General features: G+C 38.8%; 1 protein-coding gene across 1 annotated transcript; it reads left to right on the top strand.

Moving 5' to 3' along the window:
- The first annotated feature begins 7,088 nt into the window (after nt 1-7,088).
- On the top strand, nt 7,089-8,703 carry sox32 (SRY-box transcription factor 32). Its single transcript, XM_054623295.1, has 2 exons — nt 7,089-7,401; nt 8,015-8,703. The coding sequence occupies exons 1-2, from the start codon at nt 7,089-7,091 to the stop codon at nt 8,701-8,703; spliced, it is 1,002 nt and encodes a 333-aa protein (XP_054479270.1).
- The last annotated feature ends 10,409 nt before the right edge of the window (nt 8,704-19,112 follow it).

Genomic DNA, 19,112 nt, shown 5'->3' with positions numbered 1-19,112 from the left:
GGAAGCATATGTTTGTGTGTGTGTGTGTGTGTGTGTGTGTGTGTGTGTGTGTGTGTGTGTGTGTGTGTGTGTGTGTGTGTGTGTGTGTGTGTGTGTGTGTGTGTGTGTGTGTGTGTGTGTGTGTGTGTGTGCAGGACCACAAGCATTGTGTTTCTATACAAAGTCCCCTCTGCCATGTTAGTTACTGGTAGGCAGGTCTCCATTATTATTATTATAGGAATAAAAATAAAGTGACAAGAAATATGATGAGTTAATTATGATTAATTATCTGAAGTTTGTTACATATATTAATAAAAATGAAGCATTTTTAGGTGAGTTTCTTACCGTATTTGTACGTGTCATAAGGTGTTACCATAAGAGACCATAAGGTTACACTTTGATGACTTTGCTTGTGGTTCCCTGAGTGTTTTCCTAAATCTCAAGTATCCAATAAACTAGTAGTGGATACGTACACAGCCGGCCCTGCCAGGAAAACCAGCCCAAATCCTTACAGCATAATACTTTAAATAAATCACGCCACAGGAAAGAAACAGCACAATCATTGTTTATGGCAGAACTACAGCGCTTATCTTCAAAGCAGCAGATTCTTTTGAATTCGTATCAAGTCTCAGACGAGCAAAAGAGAGAAAAAGAGCGAGCACAAACATCAGCTCTGTGAACGTGTGGCTGCAGAGAGTTTGCTTTAAAAGGAATAAAGAAATCCAATCAAGTATTTTTCTCTCCATCAATCACACTTAATAAAAACAGCCATTCACTTTGGCTAAAAAGGTTTGTTAGTCTGTTTTTAGGGGCCTCAGGTTTCTGCTCCAAATAATCTAATGTCTGAGTCTAACCAGTTCACACTATTTAATTAAACATTCAACATTCATTGCTGCTGGAGCTGAGCAGACCAGATTGTTTTGGTTATCTGCTGCCGTGAATGAGCCGTTTAGGACAGACACAGATATCACGGTGTCTCACAGGTCTCAGGCTAGTTCCAGTTAATAATTAGGGCTAATTACAGCTAAATGCAGCCGTCTTTTCTTTCCGTCTGCAACACCACACGTGGGCCTGAGTGGTGCTGCATCAAGGTCAGATTTACACATAATCTTTTGGGGATCTTTGTGTGCACAAACATGGATGTAAATATATAATATAATATATAATAAACAGCCTGCTGTGGTAAGAAGCCACTGACATCCAAAGCTCAGCTGTCTGGACAATAAAATAACTGGTAGACTCATTCAATTCCTCAGATAAGACTCTTATCAGTAGAATACAATTCCTAATTTACAAAGAATAGCACTTTTTTTTTAAATCGGCATGAGTGAAGCTTTGCCTCATTAGCCAGTCTGCATGATAGACGGATGCAATACAATTAGAGACCAATGTGAATACAATTGAAGAGCCAGACTGAAGAGCTGATGGATGTTTTCTCGAATTAACCAAAATTTGGACCTCGTATATCAACATTAAGTGCACATTAGTCATTTACCAACATAATAATAATTCAAATTAGATTTTTAAACTGTTGTGGAGTGCAACTAATGATTATTTTCATTAACTATTAGTCGGTCGATTGTTTTTAAGATGAATTATTTGATTGTGTGCTAAAAAAAAAAAGCCCAGCAGTACAAAAGAAACGAATTGTCTGTCTCTGTTAAATCTTAAAATATATTATTAAAAGTACTTTGACTAATTTGAAATGTGTTTTACGTAACAGACACTTTTGTTATATATATATATTTTTTAAATACCTGCTATGTATTTATCTCACAAAAAAACTAAAATGTTACATCTCATAATTGCTTGCTTTATCCTACTCACAGTCAAAAACACAAATATTATAAATATATAATGATCTCAAACCATGAAAAGCAGTGAATCCTCACATTGTGAGACACTGGAATTAGTTCATATTGATCAGCGGTTGATAAACTAATCGTTTAAATCCTTAAATGATGTGATCTGGATAAAACCAGTGCAGAAGTGCAAATCCTCAGTACTCAGGTTTTGCTGTTTTGGCTTTGCACCCTGCACATTGCACCACCTGGTAGTCTGTGTTTGAAGTCTGGCTGAGCCCGGCCTGTTATCTCTGCTCGGAGGTGTGGGCGTCATTGTGTTCTGCTAATGAGGCCGCATTAAGCCCGTCTACACCAGGGGGGCATGTAATCCTCTCAGCTGGCCTGACGTAGGGCCGGGCAGGGCGCTGTTTACACGGGGAGTGTAGAGGCTAGCACCCAGGACCCCCGGCCCTCAGTCTACTGTTGAATCTGCTCAAACACGTGACTAAGAGGTGGAGGTTGGGGGGGGGGGGGGTCACCTCCACTGCATAGAATGGTGTCTGAGTCCGGACAGAGTGTATCTCGATGCCGGCCTGCTGTGCCCATACAATACAACACAATGCAATACAGTCCCCTCGCCGCGAAGATTCATGGTCATTATATCCCCTTCACACCTTCCAGCTACGAAACAATGCAGCGCTGTAAGAATGAGCCACTGTAGGGAAAGTCGGTGGGATGGCACTGAGGACAGTCAGGAATACAGTGCTTCATTATCGGAGGGTTAAGACACAGGTATCCTGCTTTTCTATTTCGTCTTTGGATAGATGTCTTCAGGGGGGCAAATCCTCAAATATCCATAAAATAGAGGAGTTCAGCAGCTGTTGTGGCATCTTCATTGACAAAAAAAGCTATTTTCCGCACCTCAAAAATGTCTTCAGGTAACCATCCTTTTAGTCTACAAATCGTATCAGACCATGAATAAATGCTCCAAATCCAGCCGATATCCAAACCCCAAGCATCACCCAGAGACTCCACGAGGGCCCTGCTTTGCTAAACTGTCACGCACTCCTGCAGGTCTTCAGCTCTACCTGTGTCCGCCTGGCCATCACCGATCCAAAGTGAAGACGTAGAGGAGTGTCCCATATATGAGTTCTGTCCAATACAATGGCACATTGTGATCAGAAAGCCGCTGAGAACAATCCCTATTCAGAAAGCATTGTGCCCATTCTGCTTGTTTGGCTGTGAGACAATGCAATGATACCCTACTGTCACCTTATAGATTAGGGTTCATCAACAGGGCCAGAATAAAGGGCAGATGACACATCTTTTTATTTTTTTATGAGGTTGAATAACGTATGATTGGGACAGTCTTTGAATTTCCAACTTTTTGTAAGCTTTCTTGCTTTTAGAAGTAAGAATATGGGCCCAACAGATGATGCATTTCGGTAATACTGAAGATGTTATCCATCTTCGGAGGAAAAGAGGTTATATCATATTCCAAAGAGGAGCGGCCCTTTGACCCAAACCTCAAGACAGCACATCTTATCATTGATTTAGGCTGGTTTAAAGCACATTTATTTCACTATTTAATTCACACTTTGATATAATTTCACATCCACTTTTTCCTTTTCCTGTTTATCATCATACATTTTGAGGCCTACCATGTTCATTTCTGCTAAACTGTCTTACTGAAAGTTAAAAAATCTGTCTACAGCTCATACACTACAGAACTGCCTTTCTTATGATTAAAATCTAAATTTCATTGAACACATTTAATTTAAGTAAAAGAAAATGCTTGATGTCCAAAATTCTGTTAAAATAACTGGTGCCATAGATTCATTAGGATTGCTTATGAATGGGTTAAGAGGTGAAGGCTAAACTTAAGCTTGGTAAGTGTATTATGGTAATCGTGGTGTTAGCAAAGCATCCTAACACTACACGAATCACCTGCATGTTTCCATCAAAGATTTGTGGAATATATTAGCTATGTCAATTTAAGGGACTTATAAAATGTAATTTTCCTCATCTCATGTTCTGCAGGGCCAACTTCCTGTCTGGTGTTTGCCCCTCCCACCCGAGTGACGTCGCACCAATAAGGGCGTGTCATTTTTATTATGTATGTAGTTTTTCCAGCTGGGGCAAAAACAAAAAAAAAGTTTTTATTTTTCAAACTCTGGTGGTAAATGAATGCACAATATACAGTACCAGTCAAAAGTTTGGACACACCTTCTCATTCAATGTTTTTTCTTTATTTTTATTTTTTTTCTACATTGTAGATTAATATTGAAGACATCCAAACTATGAAGGAACACATATGGAATTATGTGGTAAACAAACAAATGCTCAACAAACCAGAATATGTTTTATATGTTAGATTCTTCACAGCAGTTGAATGAGAAGGTTTGTCCACATTTTTGACTGGTACTGTATATACATATATTTTTTTTATTTATTTATTTATATATATGTACAGTACCAGTCAAAAGTTTGGACACACCTTCTGATTCAATGTTTTTTTCTTTATTTTTATTTTTTTCTACATTGTATATTAATATTGAAGACATCCAAACTATAATTAATTTCCCCATTGTGGGACTAATAAAGGCTTAATTATTATTACTATGAAGGAACACATATGGAATTATGTGGCAAACAAACAAATGCTCAACAAACTCAGAATATGTTTTTATATTTTACATTCTTCACAGCAGTTGAATGAGAAGCTGTGTTTGTCTGGTTCTGTAATGTTGATGACATTTCCAAGCTTTTAATTCCCATATTAATCCAGAACTATATCTCATATTTAGCCGGCTCTATTTCACAGAGCAGCTCAGCCGAAACCACCGTTATTGTATTCACGCTGAGTCGTTCAAGCTAATTGATTAAATCCATTAGTGCTTTTCACAGCGCGTTGGCGCGTGCGTCCCGTTCCACACCGGGTGATGTGGATTCAGCCTTTATTCAGCCTTTATTCAGCCTCTGGTTCTGACAAGCTTTGAAGAAAACCACCCCCCCACCCCTCCACCAAATACCAACAAACTACACACAACCATTGTTTATTTAAATGTATAATTCTGATTTAAATATGCCTTAAAAATATACATTTTTTTAGGTCTGTATTGATTTTATCAGACTTTTTTTTCTCTCAAAGCCAATTTATCAGTTTCGACTGATACAAAATGGTTTGAGTCCAGTTGTCAAAGGGAGATGAGGAGCACAGCTGCCTTTATCACTTATTGAACGTGCCAATGTCACAGTATTGATCAGGTCTTTTGATTAAGATATCAAGCTCCACCAGGTCTGGTTTACTTCTCGAGCAGGGTTAAAACAAAGTCCAATATGCTCCACTAACAGGAAAAATCCCCCATAATATAAAGTGTGCATAGGTGTATAGACGCCTTTAAAGTGCAGATTTAGATGTTTTCTGCAGGTGTTCTCCAGCACAAACAAAATCCAAACCAGTCCTGCTTTCCCTTGTGTATTAACCTCTCTGCTCTAACCCATAATACACACAGTACTTACAATGTAAAGAGGTTGCATAAGTGACTCGTCTGCAGGGACAAAGCAATGCAGGTGCAGGTTGAGCTGTGGGACCGTGTATTGCAGAGTTAAGGTCGCTGTCACCATAATGACGTCTATTGTCTGTGTGATGTTGGTCTCCAGTCTCAAAGACAGATATTCATTGAACCCACACAGAGGAAGCGAGCACCTGTAATGGCATCCTGTCATATTAAAGTGGGATCACACGCCTGTAGAGTTTCTGGAGAGATCATCAAAGGGGGATGCACAAAATTATCATTATTTATTTTTGCATTGTTTTTATGGCCAATAGTTATGAAATATTCAGTTCTGTGGTTTTTCCAGTAACAACGTTATTGTACTATTTGTAATCATAGTTTTGCCCACTTTATCCTTATTTCTTATGCTTTGTGCCACCACAAAAAAAAAGCCATTGTTTCCCCATTAACAAGTGTTTTTCTATTGCATTATTTTCAAATTTCCCTAGAACCAAAATATTCCTATGTTATAAATAATTCCCAACAAGACTTATTCTTCAAGAGGGATTAATATAATATTCTGCTTTTTATTTATAACAAGAATAAGATAATTTAAAGTTTGGAGGGTTTTTTCATTGTATCACCTTTTTAATATCATATACATTGTGAACAATTAACCAAATAAATGCTGCAGGTATATAAATTAAAGGCTGAAAAGGGGAAAAAAAAGCTGCAGCCGTCCTGTTGTAGTTTCTGTGAGTCTGAATCTGTGCTGGAGGTTTGACTGATTTCAATACACTTTTATCTCTTCTCTGGTGAGTCACTCAGTCTATTTCAGTGCGTTTTCCCCATGGCTTTATTTAGATTAATAAATGTCAGAGTGAATGCAGATCTATTTTTGTTATTTGATGTCCTACATGTGAGCTCATCACGCCCCCTTTTGTGCACACACCTATCAGGGTTTTTTTTGCGTCGTGCAAATATTTGTCAGCGGTAATCGTGTAATAAACACTCCTTGATCATGGTGTGTTTCAGTCCTGTAAACTGTACTTTGATAGAGACAGTGGATGGCCGATAAGAGCCGAGGGCCACAATGTAATTAGTAACCAGCCCTGCCTCCTGGACACTTTGATGTTCACCCATCAATACCCTGCTGCCTTTCAGGACCCATTGATTAGATTCCTTTTTCTCTCCGATAAAGGCAAAGGTGTTATTTAATTTTCCCTAATATGGTTTTAATAAGTGAATCTAGGAGAATATCTATGTTTCTCAAATTAAAAACGCAAGTGTGCACAGATACAGGAGCGGTCCAACATATTGATTATTGGTAATGAAAGAAGGATGAAACACAATGCCAGTCTTTAACAGAGGTATAAACTGCAATATTTCTTGCTTTTTACTGTGACTTTAATCAGTTTGCTTTATGATGTGCTTTATTCCCCATGCATGTGTCTCATGAAGAGGGGAAAACGATGTGATTGGGTTCAACACTTTATCTTTAATGGACACATCTGATTGTGTTGTGCCTCTTTTCGATTAATTCACACTTTACACGTTGCCCTTTTGTTATATAAAAGCCAAATTGAGTTTTATTACAGACTCAGGTCTCTTCTTCCCATCTTAAGTTTGGTGGGCTGGTTGATTGGGCCGTCGGATGGGCCTATCACCGACCCGAGAAAACACCTGGAATTCACACCTTAAATCCACTCCTCCAGGCCTCCCATTGGTGGAGCTCCTACATATATCCATCCCTGTGCATCACCAGGAGTATGACAGAGCCACGACACCATCACCACCACCACCACCACCACCACCACCGTCTGTAAACATGCATTTCAACCACGACACCGCTGCTGCTTTCCAGTTCTGCGCCAAAAACAGCGCCATGTTGGAGGCCGAGGACTCGGGCTCGGTCGACGGGGAGCAGATGACCGAGGTGCGCTGCCCGAGCTCAGGGCCCTCCAGCCCGCTGTCAGTGACCTCGGACTCCAGCTGCGCCAGCCCCGAGGCCAAGTCTGCGTCCACGCAGCAGAGAGTCCGGAGGCCCCTGAACGCATTCATCATCTGGACCAAAGAGGAGCGCAGGCGGCTGGCGCAGCTTAACCCGGACCTGGAGAACACGGATCTGAGCAAAATACTAGGTAAGAAATCTATTGATGAGCCCAGGTTCCAAAGTACCAAAGTTAAAGTTGCCATTAAGCATCTTAAAGTGTTTCAATGTGTAATGCTTGTAGTTCTCATATGGGGGAAAACCCTCTAAGATCTTGCTTTAAATGGGTCTTATAAGAGCTCAGAAGCTTAAAATGTTACATTACATTACAGTCATTTAGCAGACGCTTTTATCCAAAGCGACTTACAGGAAGTGTATTCAACATAGGTATTCAAGAGAACTACTAGTCACCAGAAGTCATAAGTGCATCTCCTTTCTTAAACAAGCATCTTAAAGCATAAACCAGAGCAAAAGTATAGTGCAGAGGCAGATTACTACGAAAACAGTAGTTGCAACAGACTAATCCGAATATAGTAAGTGCTACAAACTACTACGAATAGGATAAGTGCAGTAAACAAATACAAATTCAATAAGTGCAGCGAACTGATACGAATACAGTAAGTGCAGCAACTAATACGAATGCAATAAGTGCTACGAGGAAGGCTCAGGGTAGTACTTGAAATGTTGATTCACATTTCACATTTTAAGTCAGTTTTGCTAAACCGATGACTATGCAGATCATTAACCCTTCTGTGCTCCTGCAGGGAAATCTTGGAAGGCCATGTCCCTGGTCGAGAAGCGTCCGTACATGCAGGAAGCGGAGCGTCTGAGAGTCCAGCACACCATCGACTACCCCAACTACAAGTACCGGCCCCGCAGGAGGAGGCAGCTGAAGAAGAGCTCCAAACCCCAGCAGGGTGCAGAGGTCCCTCACTCCTCGCTCTGCAGCCCCGGCTTCCAAGTGCCCTTCAACCTCACCTACCTGCTCCAGAACCAGCAGCAATCCTACCCAAGCAGCACTGCTTTCACACACTCACCAACTAACTACACCTCTATGCGTAACAGCTACCCACACACTCCAGTTTATCCCGACACAGCAGTTGACGTCTTATCAAATAAGTCTGTGTTTTACTCAAACCCTCCTGCGTACCCTGCAGAGCCCCAGCTGTACTTTAGCAATCAGCACGGGCACATGCATCACGGCTTCTCCAGCGCTGCAGGTCCCCATGTGGATCAGGGGGAGTCCAGCTGGGTTTACGGGGGCCTACTGGGTCCTGCAGGTCCCTCCTTTGAGTTTTACCTGGAACAGGTCCAGCTGGACATGCTGTACGATCTGGACCGCAGCGAGTTCGAACAGTACCTGGGCCCGAGCACTCACAGGCCTGAGTCCGTGGACCACAGCAGCAGCTACCATCAGCAGAGCAGCCACAGAGAGGGACGCTCTGTCTCGTGAAAACACTAAACATGGTGTATTTATTTAAATGATCTCAGCGGAGCATTTGATAATGACTGCTGAAGGTATATATGGTGTTTTGTGTTAAGTGACTACTGTACTGTCTTCCAATGTAATTATAATAAATAAATAACCAATTCACCTTACAATGTTCATGTCTTTATTAATATTTTTTTTAAAATATGACTTTTGGTCCCTTAAATGGACCAATGCTGCAAAATCACTGGATAATACACTTCCCACAATGCAACAGGAAAGCATATTTTTGTTTTGTTAGACCCTCCATGCATATGTCACCTTTAAATATAAGTTTATAGTCGGAGATAAATCATTTTTGTGTTTTTATCAAAGATGTTCATTTCACATTATTGTGTAAACGTGCTGGCACAATTCTCATCAGCATATTTATAACCTTTTTTTACTAAATTATATATCCATATATGAATATTTTCAGGTGAGAAAAACCCTTTAAATCCCCCTCTTTAGCATATAAACATGTTAAACAATGTTTTTAACACATTATAACGTAGATGTAAGCAGATATAAGTGTTTACTAATATATTGATACATTAATGTTCTAATGGGTTTTTAACAAGAAGTTATAATTGTTGACAACTTTACAATAATTATCACTTAAAAACGGCCTCATACCTGCCTACAACTATGTTATAGTCGGTTATAAACCATTTCAATATGGCTTATAAACTTATTTTAAATGCTATAAGGGGGACTGAAAGTAATTTTTCTCAAAAATCTTTACATGAATTGTGACTCTTAGAATTGTTGTTTTTTTTCTTCTGTAAACTATATGATGTATACTTTATGGTTTTGAGGTGAATGGAGCAAACAAACACAGGACTTTGTGTCACATACAAAACTAAAAGTGCATGTTGACTTTGTGTCACGTCGATTGTAAGTCACATGAGCGTAAGTTTCGTTGGTCATGTGACTTGTTTGTCACCGTCCAATCATGCTCTTTTGCTAAACCTAACTAAGTGATTTTGTTTGCCTAAATTTGAACTTATTGTGATGACGGAGGTTTATTTTGAAAAGATACTATGCATGTAACAAGCATATATTGATACACCAACACACTGACAGAGCTGCATTATTTGACTCATTGGTGTGGGAATGTTTTGTCTCCTCATCTGAACCTGATGTGTAAAACGTGAGGAGTTTCCCTCTAAGATGACTGCGAATGATTTTATATATCTGTAAGATTAAACAATGTTGGAGCTAATCTACCCGCCCTTTGGCAGAAGCTGAACTGTTGACACACGGTTTTTATCTCCATCCTCATGTCTTTCTTGGCTTACAGAGGGAAGCAGGGTGGGCGCCAGGGGCATAAACTTCCCAACTTCCTGTTTCATTTTAAAACATTTCACAAAGGCTCTAAAAATATGCCCCAAAATCGACATATCTCCGACCTCATTCGACTCTGGCTGCCAAATGTTTACTCATTTAGGAAAATGTTTACTTCCCTGGCTCTGTGTTTTCTGTGTCAGAGCCTCGAGGTCGAACTTAGACGGATGTAAGATTCAGGTCGTCCAACATGTCAGGTGCTGCAACGGCGAAACCTTTTAATGATCCCACACTGTAAAAAGAAATGCATTTCGGATCAGATGTACAACAAAAGTACACATTTAGAAATTTGCATAGATCTGTTATCATTACGGTGAATTAAAATATATTTTTTACTTTATTTATCTCTTTTTATGGACAAGAGCAATCAAACCACATCTCATGTACAACATCAATATTTTATAAATAAATAATAATAAAATAAATAATGTGAAATAAACCAAAAGAATCCTGCACATTGTCGTTCTGTTGTAATTGATAAAATGTGAACAGGATTTTTTTCCCCACAGTCATTAGGATAAGATCAGTAGATAGAAGACAAACAGTCGGAGTGAAGTGATCCATTTACACATCTGTTATTGTATCACCCTGGATTTACCTCTTTAATGACTGTACCTTTTTTGAAAACATCTAAATATTGTTAAAAAATGATGCTGATATGTTAATTTCAGCAAATAAACAATGAAATAACATTTGTGTTTTTGTATTGACAAATATTATAAATCAGAGAACTTTTACAAAATAACATATTTTAGGAAAATTGCCGGTTAACCAAATCAAAACTCCAACATGCAAAGAGTTTTTTTCCTGCCTTTAGCCTCCTTGAAGGAAGCAACCTGAAAGCAGCAGTGCACATTTGGGATTTTTTGGGCCTAACTTCCACCGAACGCCAGAGATGGCTCAGTCGGGTTGAGTTACTAATTCCTCAATAAGATATCACAACTAAAAACGTGCTCCTCCAAGCGAAAAGACAGACGGCAGCAGCGTTTGGAAATGAGTCAGTGATGGAAATCCGATGTGGAGTTGTTGGGAGGAAATGGACGGCCAAGGGAAGGATGACCTTATCGGAGGAGAGAGCAGAAGAGCTGATTAGGAAAGTGAAGAGCTGCTTCAATCCAACAGCCACCTGAATAAGCGGAAGAAATCTGACGTCAGTTCAATTCCCATGACAATATTACAAAACACTCTGCAATGTGGAATGCAGAAATGTGCTCTGATGCAAAGTAATCAGTGGAATGCACGTGAAAATATTACGGCTTTATGTGTTATTGGTCCTTGTTTTCCCTCTTTTGAGTAACTTGAACTCAAAGCTCTCAGTTCAACTTGTTGTTTTTCTCAAACGTCGGCCCCTCAGCAACAATTAATGAGCAGTTGCAGGAACTTCCTGAAGGAAAAACAACGGGATGATATCAGCGTTTCAGGTGAAAATATCATCAACAATAAACAGCGATGGAAATGGCAGCTGGACAAATCAGATATCTTTGTCAAATGTTTAGAGGGCTGTGTTTTTAATAGGCTTCTGGTTTTGTTAAATCATCATAAAACAACTGAAAAGTGAATCTGTAAGAGGTGAAACTGGAATATAAATGGAAAGGAATATTTTTCTTCTTTAAAAGCAAACTTGTGTTGTGTTGTGATTTATTTCGGTGACATTACACCTTTTAAATAAATCAAAATTTCGTCTTTTAACAATCTTTTATTCAGCATTACTTGTCTTACTTGGTCATTTTCTCAAGATGTCATTTGTCATTAACAAACAAAACCACATATTCTGAGTTTTTTCCCCAGTTGTTTTAAGGGAAATGAGTACAACAATAAATATAAACTGTTAGTTTCTTCCATCCACCAAACGTTTATTTCATCTCCCTGCAGATTTATTTATTCCAGGAATGGACAGAAATATGCTGTAAAGCTCACAGAGTCATGTTTGATCTTATCACCTGTGAGGAATGTGAGGAATCTCCACATGTCAAACATGCTGTAATTCAGATTCCTCACCTGTAAAATACTTTCCTCGTTAGAGATTAAATATGTAAATATGCCAACTCTGTGTGTCCAATATCAACAGGTCAAATAGCTGGCGTTTATATTAAACCTAAAAATAGATTTGAGCTCTCTTACCTGTAACATGTTTGAGATTTTGTGAGCCATTATTAGGTTTTTATGGTCTTAACTCCTGCACGAAGGTCATTAATAGTTTCCTTTGGGTAAACACGAGGCTGCAGTCTGGAGATAGTGCTCATCCGAGTATTATATCCTGCAGGGACCTCTGCGGAAAACTCAAACAGGAAGTGAGATACTCCTCAGTTTCTTATCCTAAATAAAAGATGTAGCAAAGAGAAGGTTTTCATTGTTTACAACTGGAAAATGTAAATAAATAAAACAAATCTGCAGTAGTTCCCAAGTGAGCTCAGAAGAACAGGAATGTCTGGTTGAATTTAAGCGTCTGATCACTTCATTATGTCAGTCGGCTCCAATCATGAACTAATTGGGCCGATCAGATTACTATAACCTCATCAGACCGCTGCTTTGGAGTTTCAGCAGCCTTTCACCTGTGTGTCTGACAGGTTTGCATCGTGTGTTACTTCAGGTGTGTGCAGACTTTAGCTCAGGAACACGCTTAAAGGGTCACTTAACAACATTTTCTCTTAACTCGTGTGGTATCTGTCCAAGTAGATAGTTCTGGTTTTTATTTCCCCACATTTTGAGATATCTGTTTCAAACATTTCTGCTTCTCCACATCCACTTCTCTTTTATTCTCAAGAAGATGTTGCTGTTGAATCTTTTGAAACATGTTATATAACATATTTGACTGTATTCAGCAGAAATCCCAGAGATTGATATTTTACAACCCAATAAAATGAAAGCTACCAAAGTATTTCAATAATTTATTTAAGTACCACAAGATACCACACAGTAAACAAAAGATCCTGCATTGAAAATGTGTGTCAAGTAAAAGTAAGTAAATATTATTAATTAAAAGTACTTAAAGGATTGAAAGTAAATGACTCAATGTAGCAAAAAACACCCCTGTAAGTATTTTACTATAATTATATAGTTGAGTTATTATTATTGGTGCATTTATATACTTAATATATTAATTGTCACTAATTTATATCCTGCTTACTTGTTTAATGCATAATAATGCAACATATTTTATAAGATGGTTACATGTTTTGTATGAAATGTAAATAACTTTAGCTGTCAAATGCATTACAGGTTGTTGAGTAAATTGTATATTTTATTTTCTGCTAATAAGCAGTGAGGTCAAAGTGTAAAGAAAATGGAAATAATTAAAGTGCAAGTATTTAAAGTAATACAGTCTTGGAGTATTAAAGTTACATGAATATCTTTAAAAAACAGTCCCCATAAAACCAAAACATCTGCATGGCTGGATATTAACCTGGGTGAACTAACCCTTTAATAAATCATAAGTTAATTATATTTGCAGTCGTATAACTAAAGTCCCAAATGAGAAGGACCAGGTCTCATCCTGGTGTGCAGAAAGAGAAACCTCTCTGTGGTTATTATGACGTCGGCCTAGAGACAGACGGACAGATGATTACTGTAACAGACTGACAGACAGGCTGAGGAGAATAGAGCGGCTGGGCGTGTCCCTGTGACCTGCTGGGCCGATACAATACTCACTATCAGCAAAGACGCTAACGCCTGTCAACAAACACTCAGGGGATGATTAACACAAACACAATCCTCAAAGTGTTTGTTTGTGTCTGGGGTGTGTTTTTTTCTATATCTATCTTTAAGTATATGATGATTTGTATGTGTAGCCTATATGCTGGTCAAATTTTTAAATCAGTTTTGACAACAGCAAAGGTATTTTTACATCAAATCATCAGAATGAAATGTGGCGTGTTGTTCAGAGTAATTCCTGCCATATCATTTCATGTGGAAATAACGTCACACCTTCCTTAGCGTCCTCGGGTGCATCATGACTCAGTCTGCGAGTATGTCCATGACTTTATCTGCATGAGTGTGTGTGTGTGTGTGTGTGTGTGTGTGCGCGTCAGTGGGAGCATCATTGTTTTCTAATACTGATTAAATGATCATTCCAGATACAGAGTTGAGACGCACTGATCAGCCCTATTTCAGGATGTGATTGTTTCTTGATTTAAAAAAAAGATGCATTTTCTAGTTATTTGGCCACCGCCTCCCTTTTCACAGGAATAACACAACAGGAACCGTAACCAGGAACGAATCTTTTACATTTCCCACTCACTCAGTTACATATTTGTACATGTTGTTGCTTCACCTTTCAAGATTTCTCTTCTTGCACAGCACATATCCAGTTAAGCCTAATGACAGTGGAAGATTTACTACTCAAAGTTCAAAATGAGTCGTAATGCAAAGACCTTTCTTCTTTTATTCAGTTTGAATTGAGCCTAGAATTACACTTATGATGTTAGTCAATTTAAAAGCTAATTTTGCAGTTCAAGAGTTGCATTTTGTCATAAAATTCTTGACATATAAGACTGTGAATACAATTTGAACTGAAAACACACTGTGAAAGCGTTAAATTTATAAAATGAAAACATGACGTGTTAAATCCCACACCGGACAACAGCGTGGTAGCAGACTGTCAATAACAATACTCTGCGTTACATTTATAAGATGAAAACATCTGCAAACAGACTGTCAATAACAATGGTTCCCTTTCAAATGAGTCTGCATTTTTGAATGTCTGTTGTGGTCTTTCAAAGTGGAGAAATAGAAGTGTGTTAAAACTCTTGATTAGGTCACTAGACAGCTACTTTTACCTAAGGACAACAGCGATGGTAAATGGATTGTACAGACTGTCAATAATTCATCCATACACACTCTGCATTCCCTACTTTATGTCTCACATCGACAGCCGGGGATCTATTTTTGGAGGACTCTAAATGGGACCATAATTTACTAAATGAACATCATGCTGTATTGATGAAGACTTGAAACTAGAGATTGAGACCATAAACTCATGTTTGAAGTGTTTACTGAGGGAATAAATCAAGTGAGAAGTAGAGCCATTTTCTCATAGACTTCTAAACAATCAGACTAGTTTTTGAAAGAATTAGAAAGAATGCAAGTTTAAGGCACTTCCTCATTGGCTTCATTTATCAGAAATAAAAGAAAGATTTTATTATTGCTCTCTAGCTAATTAAGCTAACGTTAGCCCCATGAGCTGGATAAAACGTTTCCGTCTGACATGTGTTTCTCATAGTTAAGTATAATTGTGTTTATATATGTGTGTGTTTGCATGTGCTAAAGAGGTTAAGTAAAAATATGTTCATTACTCTGACGGTAACTCAATGAATAATAATCGAGCTATTTCAAATTTACATGTAATGTGAGCATCTGCATGTTTTATAACTAGCATTTCCATATAATGACAACAGCAGTGGCACTGAGGTGAAGTTACAGTGGATCCATCCCCTCAGGCGTTGTCAGTGGGCACCTGTTAGTTTGTGTTGACGTGGCGTCTTTAACACCTCTGCTGATTGACTTAGCAGGTAAAATCCTAACAGCTCACCAGGCCCCTCAGCAGGTAGCGGACTGTGTGCATACAGCAGCAAGCTGCTAGCACCTGAGGGCAACGCACTGTGTGCTAAGCTGCTGCTGTAAAATCACTTTGGTTATAATGCTCTGATATGGAGGTTACAGTGGAGGAAAAAAAGCCTGAACTTAACATCTTGTATTCACGGTCAGACGCCCTCCAAAAGGTCACGAGATTCATCTGAGGGATCATGAGATAGTTAGCATGGTGGGAAAGCAGAAAAGAACATATATTTCTGAGAATTACTTCTAGGTTCTGCCTTTTTATATGAATATTAAAAAATACTTACTCTCTGGCCCTTTTGAAACAATAAAAATAAAACAAGGAAAATATATCTGTCTTTGGTTGAACTGTTCACAGCCAGTAGACGTATGAAGCTGGTGATAAAAGGGCACAAGCTTCATTTAAAGGGGTCATAAGGTCAAAAGGATGGGACCAAGTGGATTGAGGTTAAGGTTGCTGGGAGAAGAAATACTTAGAGAAAAATTACCAGGTTACAGTTAAAGTGTTTGTGATAAAGTAAAGCCAGAGCACGTAAATTGTGTTTAAAACAGTGTACTTTTCTTTCCAAACATCTTTCTTTTGGTTTTATTTTCTCTTATTAGGTTTATTTTTATGTACCAATTATATACCAAAGGAAAGTCCATGTAGACTATGAGAACCTTACTTGACAACAAACCATATTCTCATTCTGATTCAAACCAATTACCACAAAGACTTAAACACATATAAATGCAAAGTCTACACAGGCTCCTTACTCGGAGATCTCTTTGCAGATATTAAGATCAGCAGGAAAAAGCTGATTCAACACCCAGAAGCGGCGGAGATTGAGATAAATGTGAGTCGAAAATACATACAAGATAACATGTCAGAAAAGTGGTCTTGATTTGGGTCTCCGGGCCTGGCAGGTAATGCAGAGTAAACAGTGTTTGGTTTGAGTGGCAGGTTATTGTTGAGTCTATGTGGGTGTTGAGGAAGGTTGGACCTTCTCTCAGGACGTAGCCTCACTTCCCTCGCTCCGAGGCTCTCTGGAGGAGCGAGCAGTGGGCCTTTTAACTTTTTTATACTTGTGCTGTGTTTGTTAAGGCCACATTCCCTGAGCCCGGCTGCAACTTGTGTTATTCTTCCTGTGCTGTTTTGCCCCACTCGCAGCTGGAAGGACAGGAAAACCGATCTGGAAAACTACTTCATGTATGTCATCGGTGATTACAGGACGGCAGCGCCCGCCTGTGCCTGGTTATTGGCAGCCTCATGCCGGGGCTCGCGGCGCAGCGGCAGGTCTGAATAATGCCGTCCCATGTGGGAAGGGGGGGGTGACCCTCCTAACTCAAGGCCTCGCTGCTGCCTCCATGCAAGGAACTCTGAGAGCTCTGTCAGCACTCTTCCTGTGGAGAAACTGGAGAGGAAGCTCCACCAGGCTGCCCGAGGTGGCCATAAACCTCCACAACTTTCAATTTCTTTCTTTAATCTTTCTAGTTTAGACTCAGCGTATACACAGAAACCATCAAATGGTTGTAGAGAAATACAAAACTGTAAAATGAATGCATTACAAGCAAGCGTCCTCATTCAAAATCTTGAGTCTTGAAGCAGCTACTGTTCTCAATCCCAGCTTCAATTTACGCTCACAAAAAGAAATGCACTATAATTCGTATATAACCCAGTCATGAGGAAACAAACACAGGACTATTACCCAGGAAACAGCAGTTCAAGTCCCACGTTATACCAAAATCGTTAACTTATTTTGCCTTACTTTTGTTAAGTAACTTACGTTCTTAACTCCCTACAACAGTTATGTAACGAACATACTTGTTTTAACCCAAACTATGATCTTTTTCCAAATTTAAGCAAGTAGTTTTGTTGTCTAAACAGGTTTCTGCCCTGCAGGGTCTTGCACAGGTTTACTGATGTGTAGGATAACACACAAAAAATACTCACTTTGTTAGATGTTATAACTTTTCATAAGATATCGTACAAACCATTGTATGAGGACACGTTGCAGGCTGTAGCTACAAGTGGCAGTGGCAACCTAATTGATAATCATATGTTATCATATTGTGTCACTTCAAAACATATAATCTTAGTAATCACTTATTGAGTCCTATAACATTTTTAAATAAAGGGTGAATAATCTAGTCAAGTCAGATTTTGTCAGCCAACTTTCTATTTTTAATTTCTGAAATTCTTAAAAAGACAGAATAAGAGGTTCTTCACAATTGTGGGAAAATAATTACACCTTATCCAAGAAAATGCAAAGCCGCTGACTTCTATTAGAACAGGTTGAAATTATGTCGCCGCAATGGCAGATTTTGTTTCACTTGATTCAAGAAAAGAAGACTTTCTCAACTCAATTATAAATAAAATACTTGGTAAGATGGAGAACTTTGCTGTGTGCAGAAATGTGGTGTTTTAAACGTATAAAGTATCAGTAGAGTAAAATAAAGTCAAATACAAGTACGATAAAAATGGCCTTAAGTAGTTACTTCCTCCTCTGCTTTCAACAGGAATACGTTGATGATTTTGGATCAGATCAGCTTCTGGGATGCCACACAGTAAGACATTCCCTCAAATCCCTTCTCTGTTCATTGCTTCCTCCTTCCTCTGCCGCCACTTTCCCAGGCTGAGGACCTGGAAGAGCAATCTAGGAGGATCAGGAATGACAAGGCAGTCCGGCCTCCCATTGTATGTGAGCGTTTACTCAGCATGGAAGAGCAAGGACAGTGAGGCTACAAGAATACAATAGGCTCATATTTATTTACTGCTTAGTGGCAGCAAGGGAGACCCCCCACCCCTCCTCAATAGCTGATAGCAGCTTTACAGTAATAGACCTCTAATAAAGTCCTCCGAGGGCAAGTAGAGGCCAGACTCTCTGGCTCTGACCTGGGTCCATTTCAAACACAACCGATGAAATGTTTAATCTGTTAAGAAGACTCATTTTAACGCATGTGAGAGCATTGAAACACATTAAAACAGTCAAATGAGTTGGGAAACAAGAATTTATAAATACAATCACACAGGGCATTCAAATTCTTGCCAACATCACACAGGATGAATTTGCTGTCCGATGCTTGAATCAGGACATTTCATTACACAGTTTGGTAATGCCAATAAATGTCCCTATTTTGGAAACCGCATAGGAACAATTTAATGTAATATTTTAGGATGGAACTTTCCTATTTTATTATCTGTCTATAACTCTAAATACTTGAATAAACTTTTAAAAACTTTTAGCTCATATATATGGTCTCAAAAAATAGATATTACAGGTTTGGAAGCAACAAAAATGCTGTAGCTGTTTGCTGGAAAAGCCCTCAGCTGTTATTTTAAACAAAGGGTTGTTTTTTATTTACTGTAATCAGGAAAGAAAAAATATAGAAACTGTGGAACATGTTAAAATACTTCCTTAAGTGGCGGAAAATTGTATATATATACAATATGTATGTGTGTGTACATGTACTCTAGGCAGCAAACCGAGCTTTAATCTTTTAACTAAAGGTGT

Source organism: Anoplopoma fimbria, chromosome 21 (assembly GCF_027596085.1).
Source record: "Anoplopoma fimbria isolate UVic2021 breed Golden Eagle Sablefish chromosome 21, Afim_UVic_2022, whole genome shotgun sequence".
In the NCBI taxonomy this organism is placed as follows: Eukaryota; Metazoa; Chordata; class Actinopteri; order Perciformes; family Anoplopomatidae; genus Anoplopoma; species Anoplopoma fimbria.
This window is presented reverse-complemented; position numbering and strand designations above follow the sequence as displayed.

What these genes read in the sequence shown, in the direction of transcription:
- sox32 (XM_054623295.1), top strand. Translation starts at nt 7,089, where the DNA reads ATGCATTTCAACCACGACACCGCTGCTGCTTTCCAGTTCTGCGCCAAA. An exon ending in GGATCTGAGCAAAATACTAG is followed by an intron (nt 7,402 to 8,014) that starts GTAAGAAATCTA and finishes GTGCTCCTGCAG; the next exon opens with GGAAATCTTGGAAGGCCATG.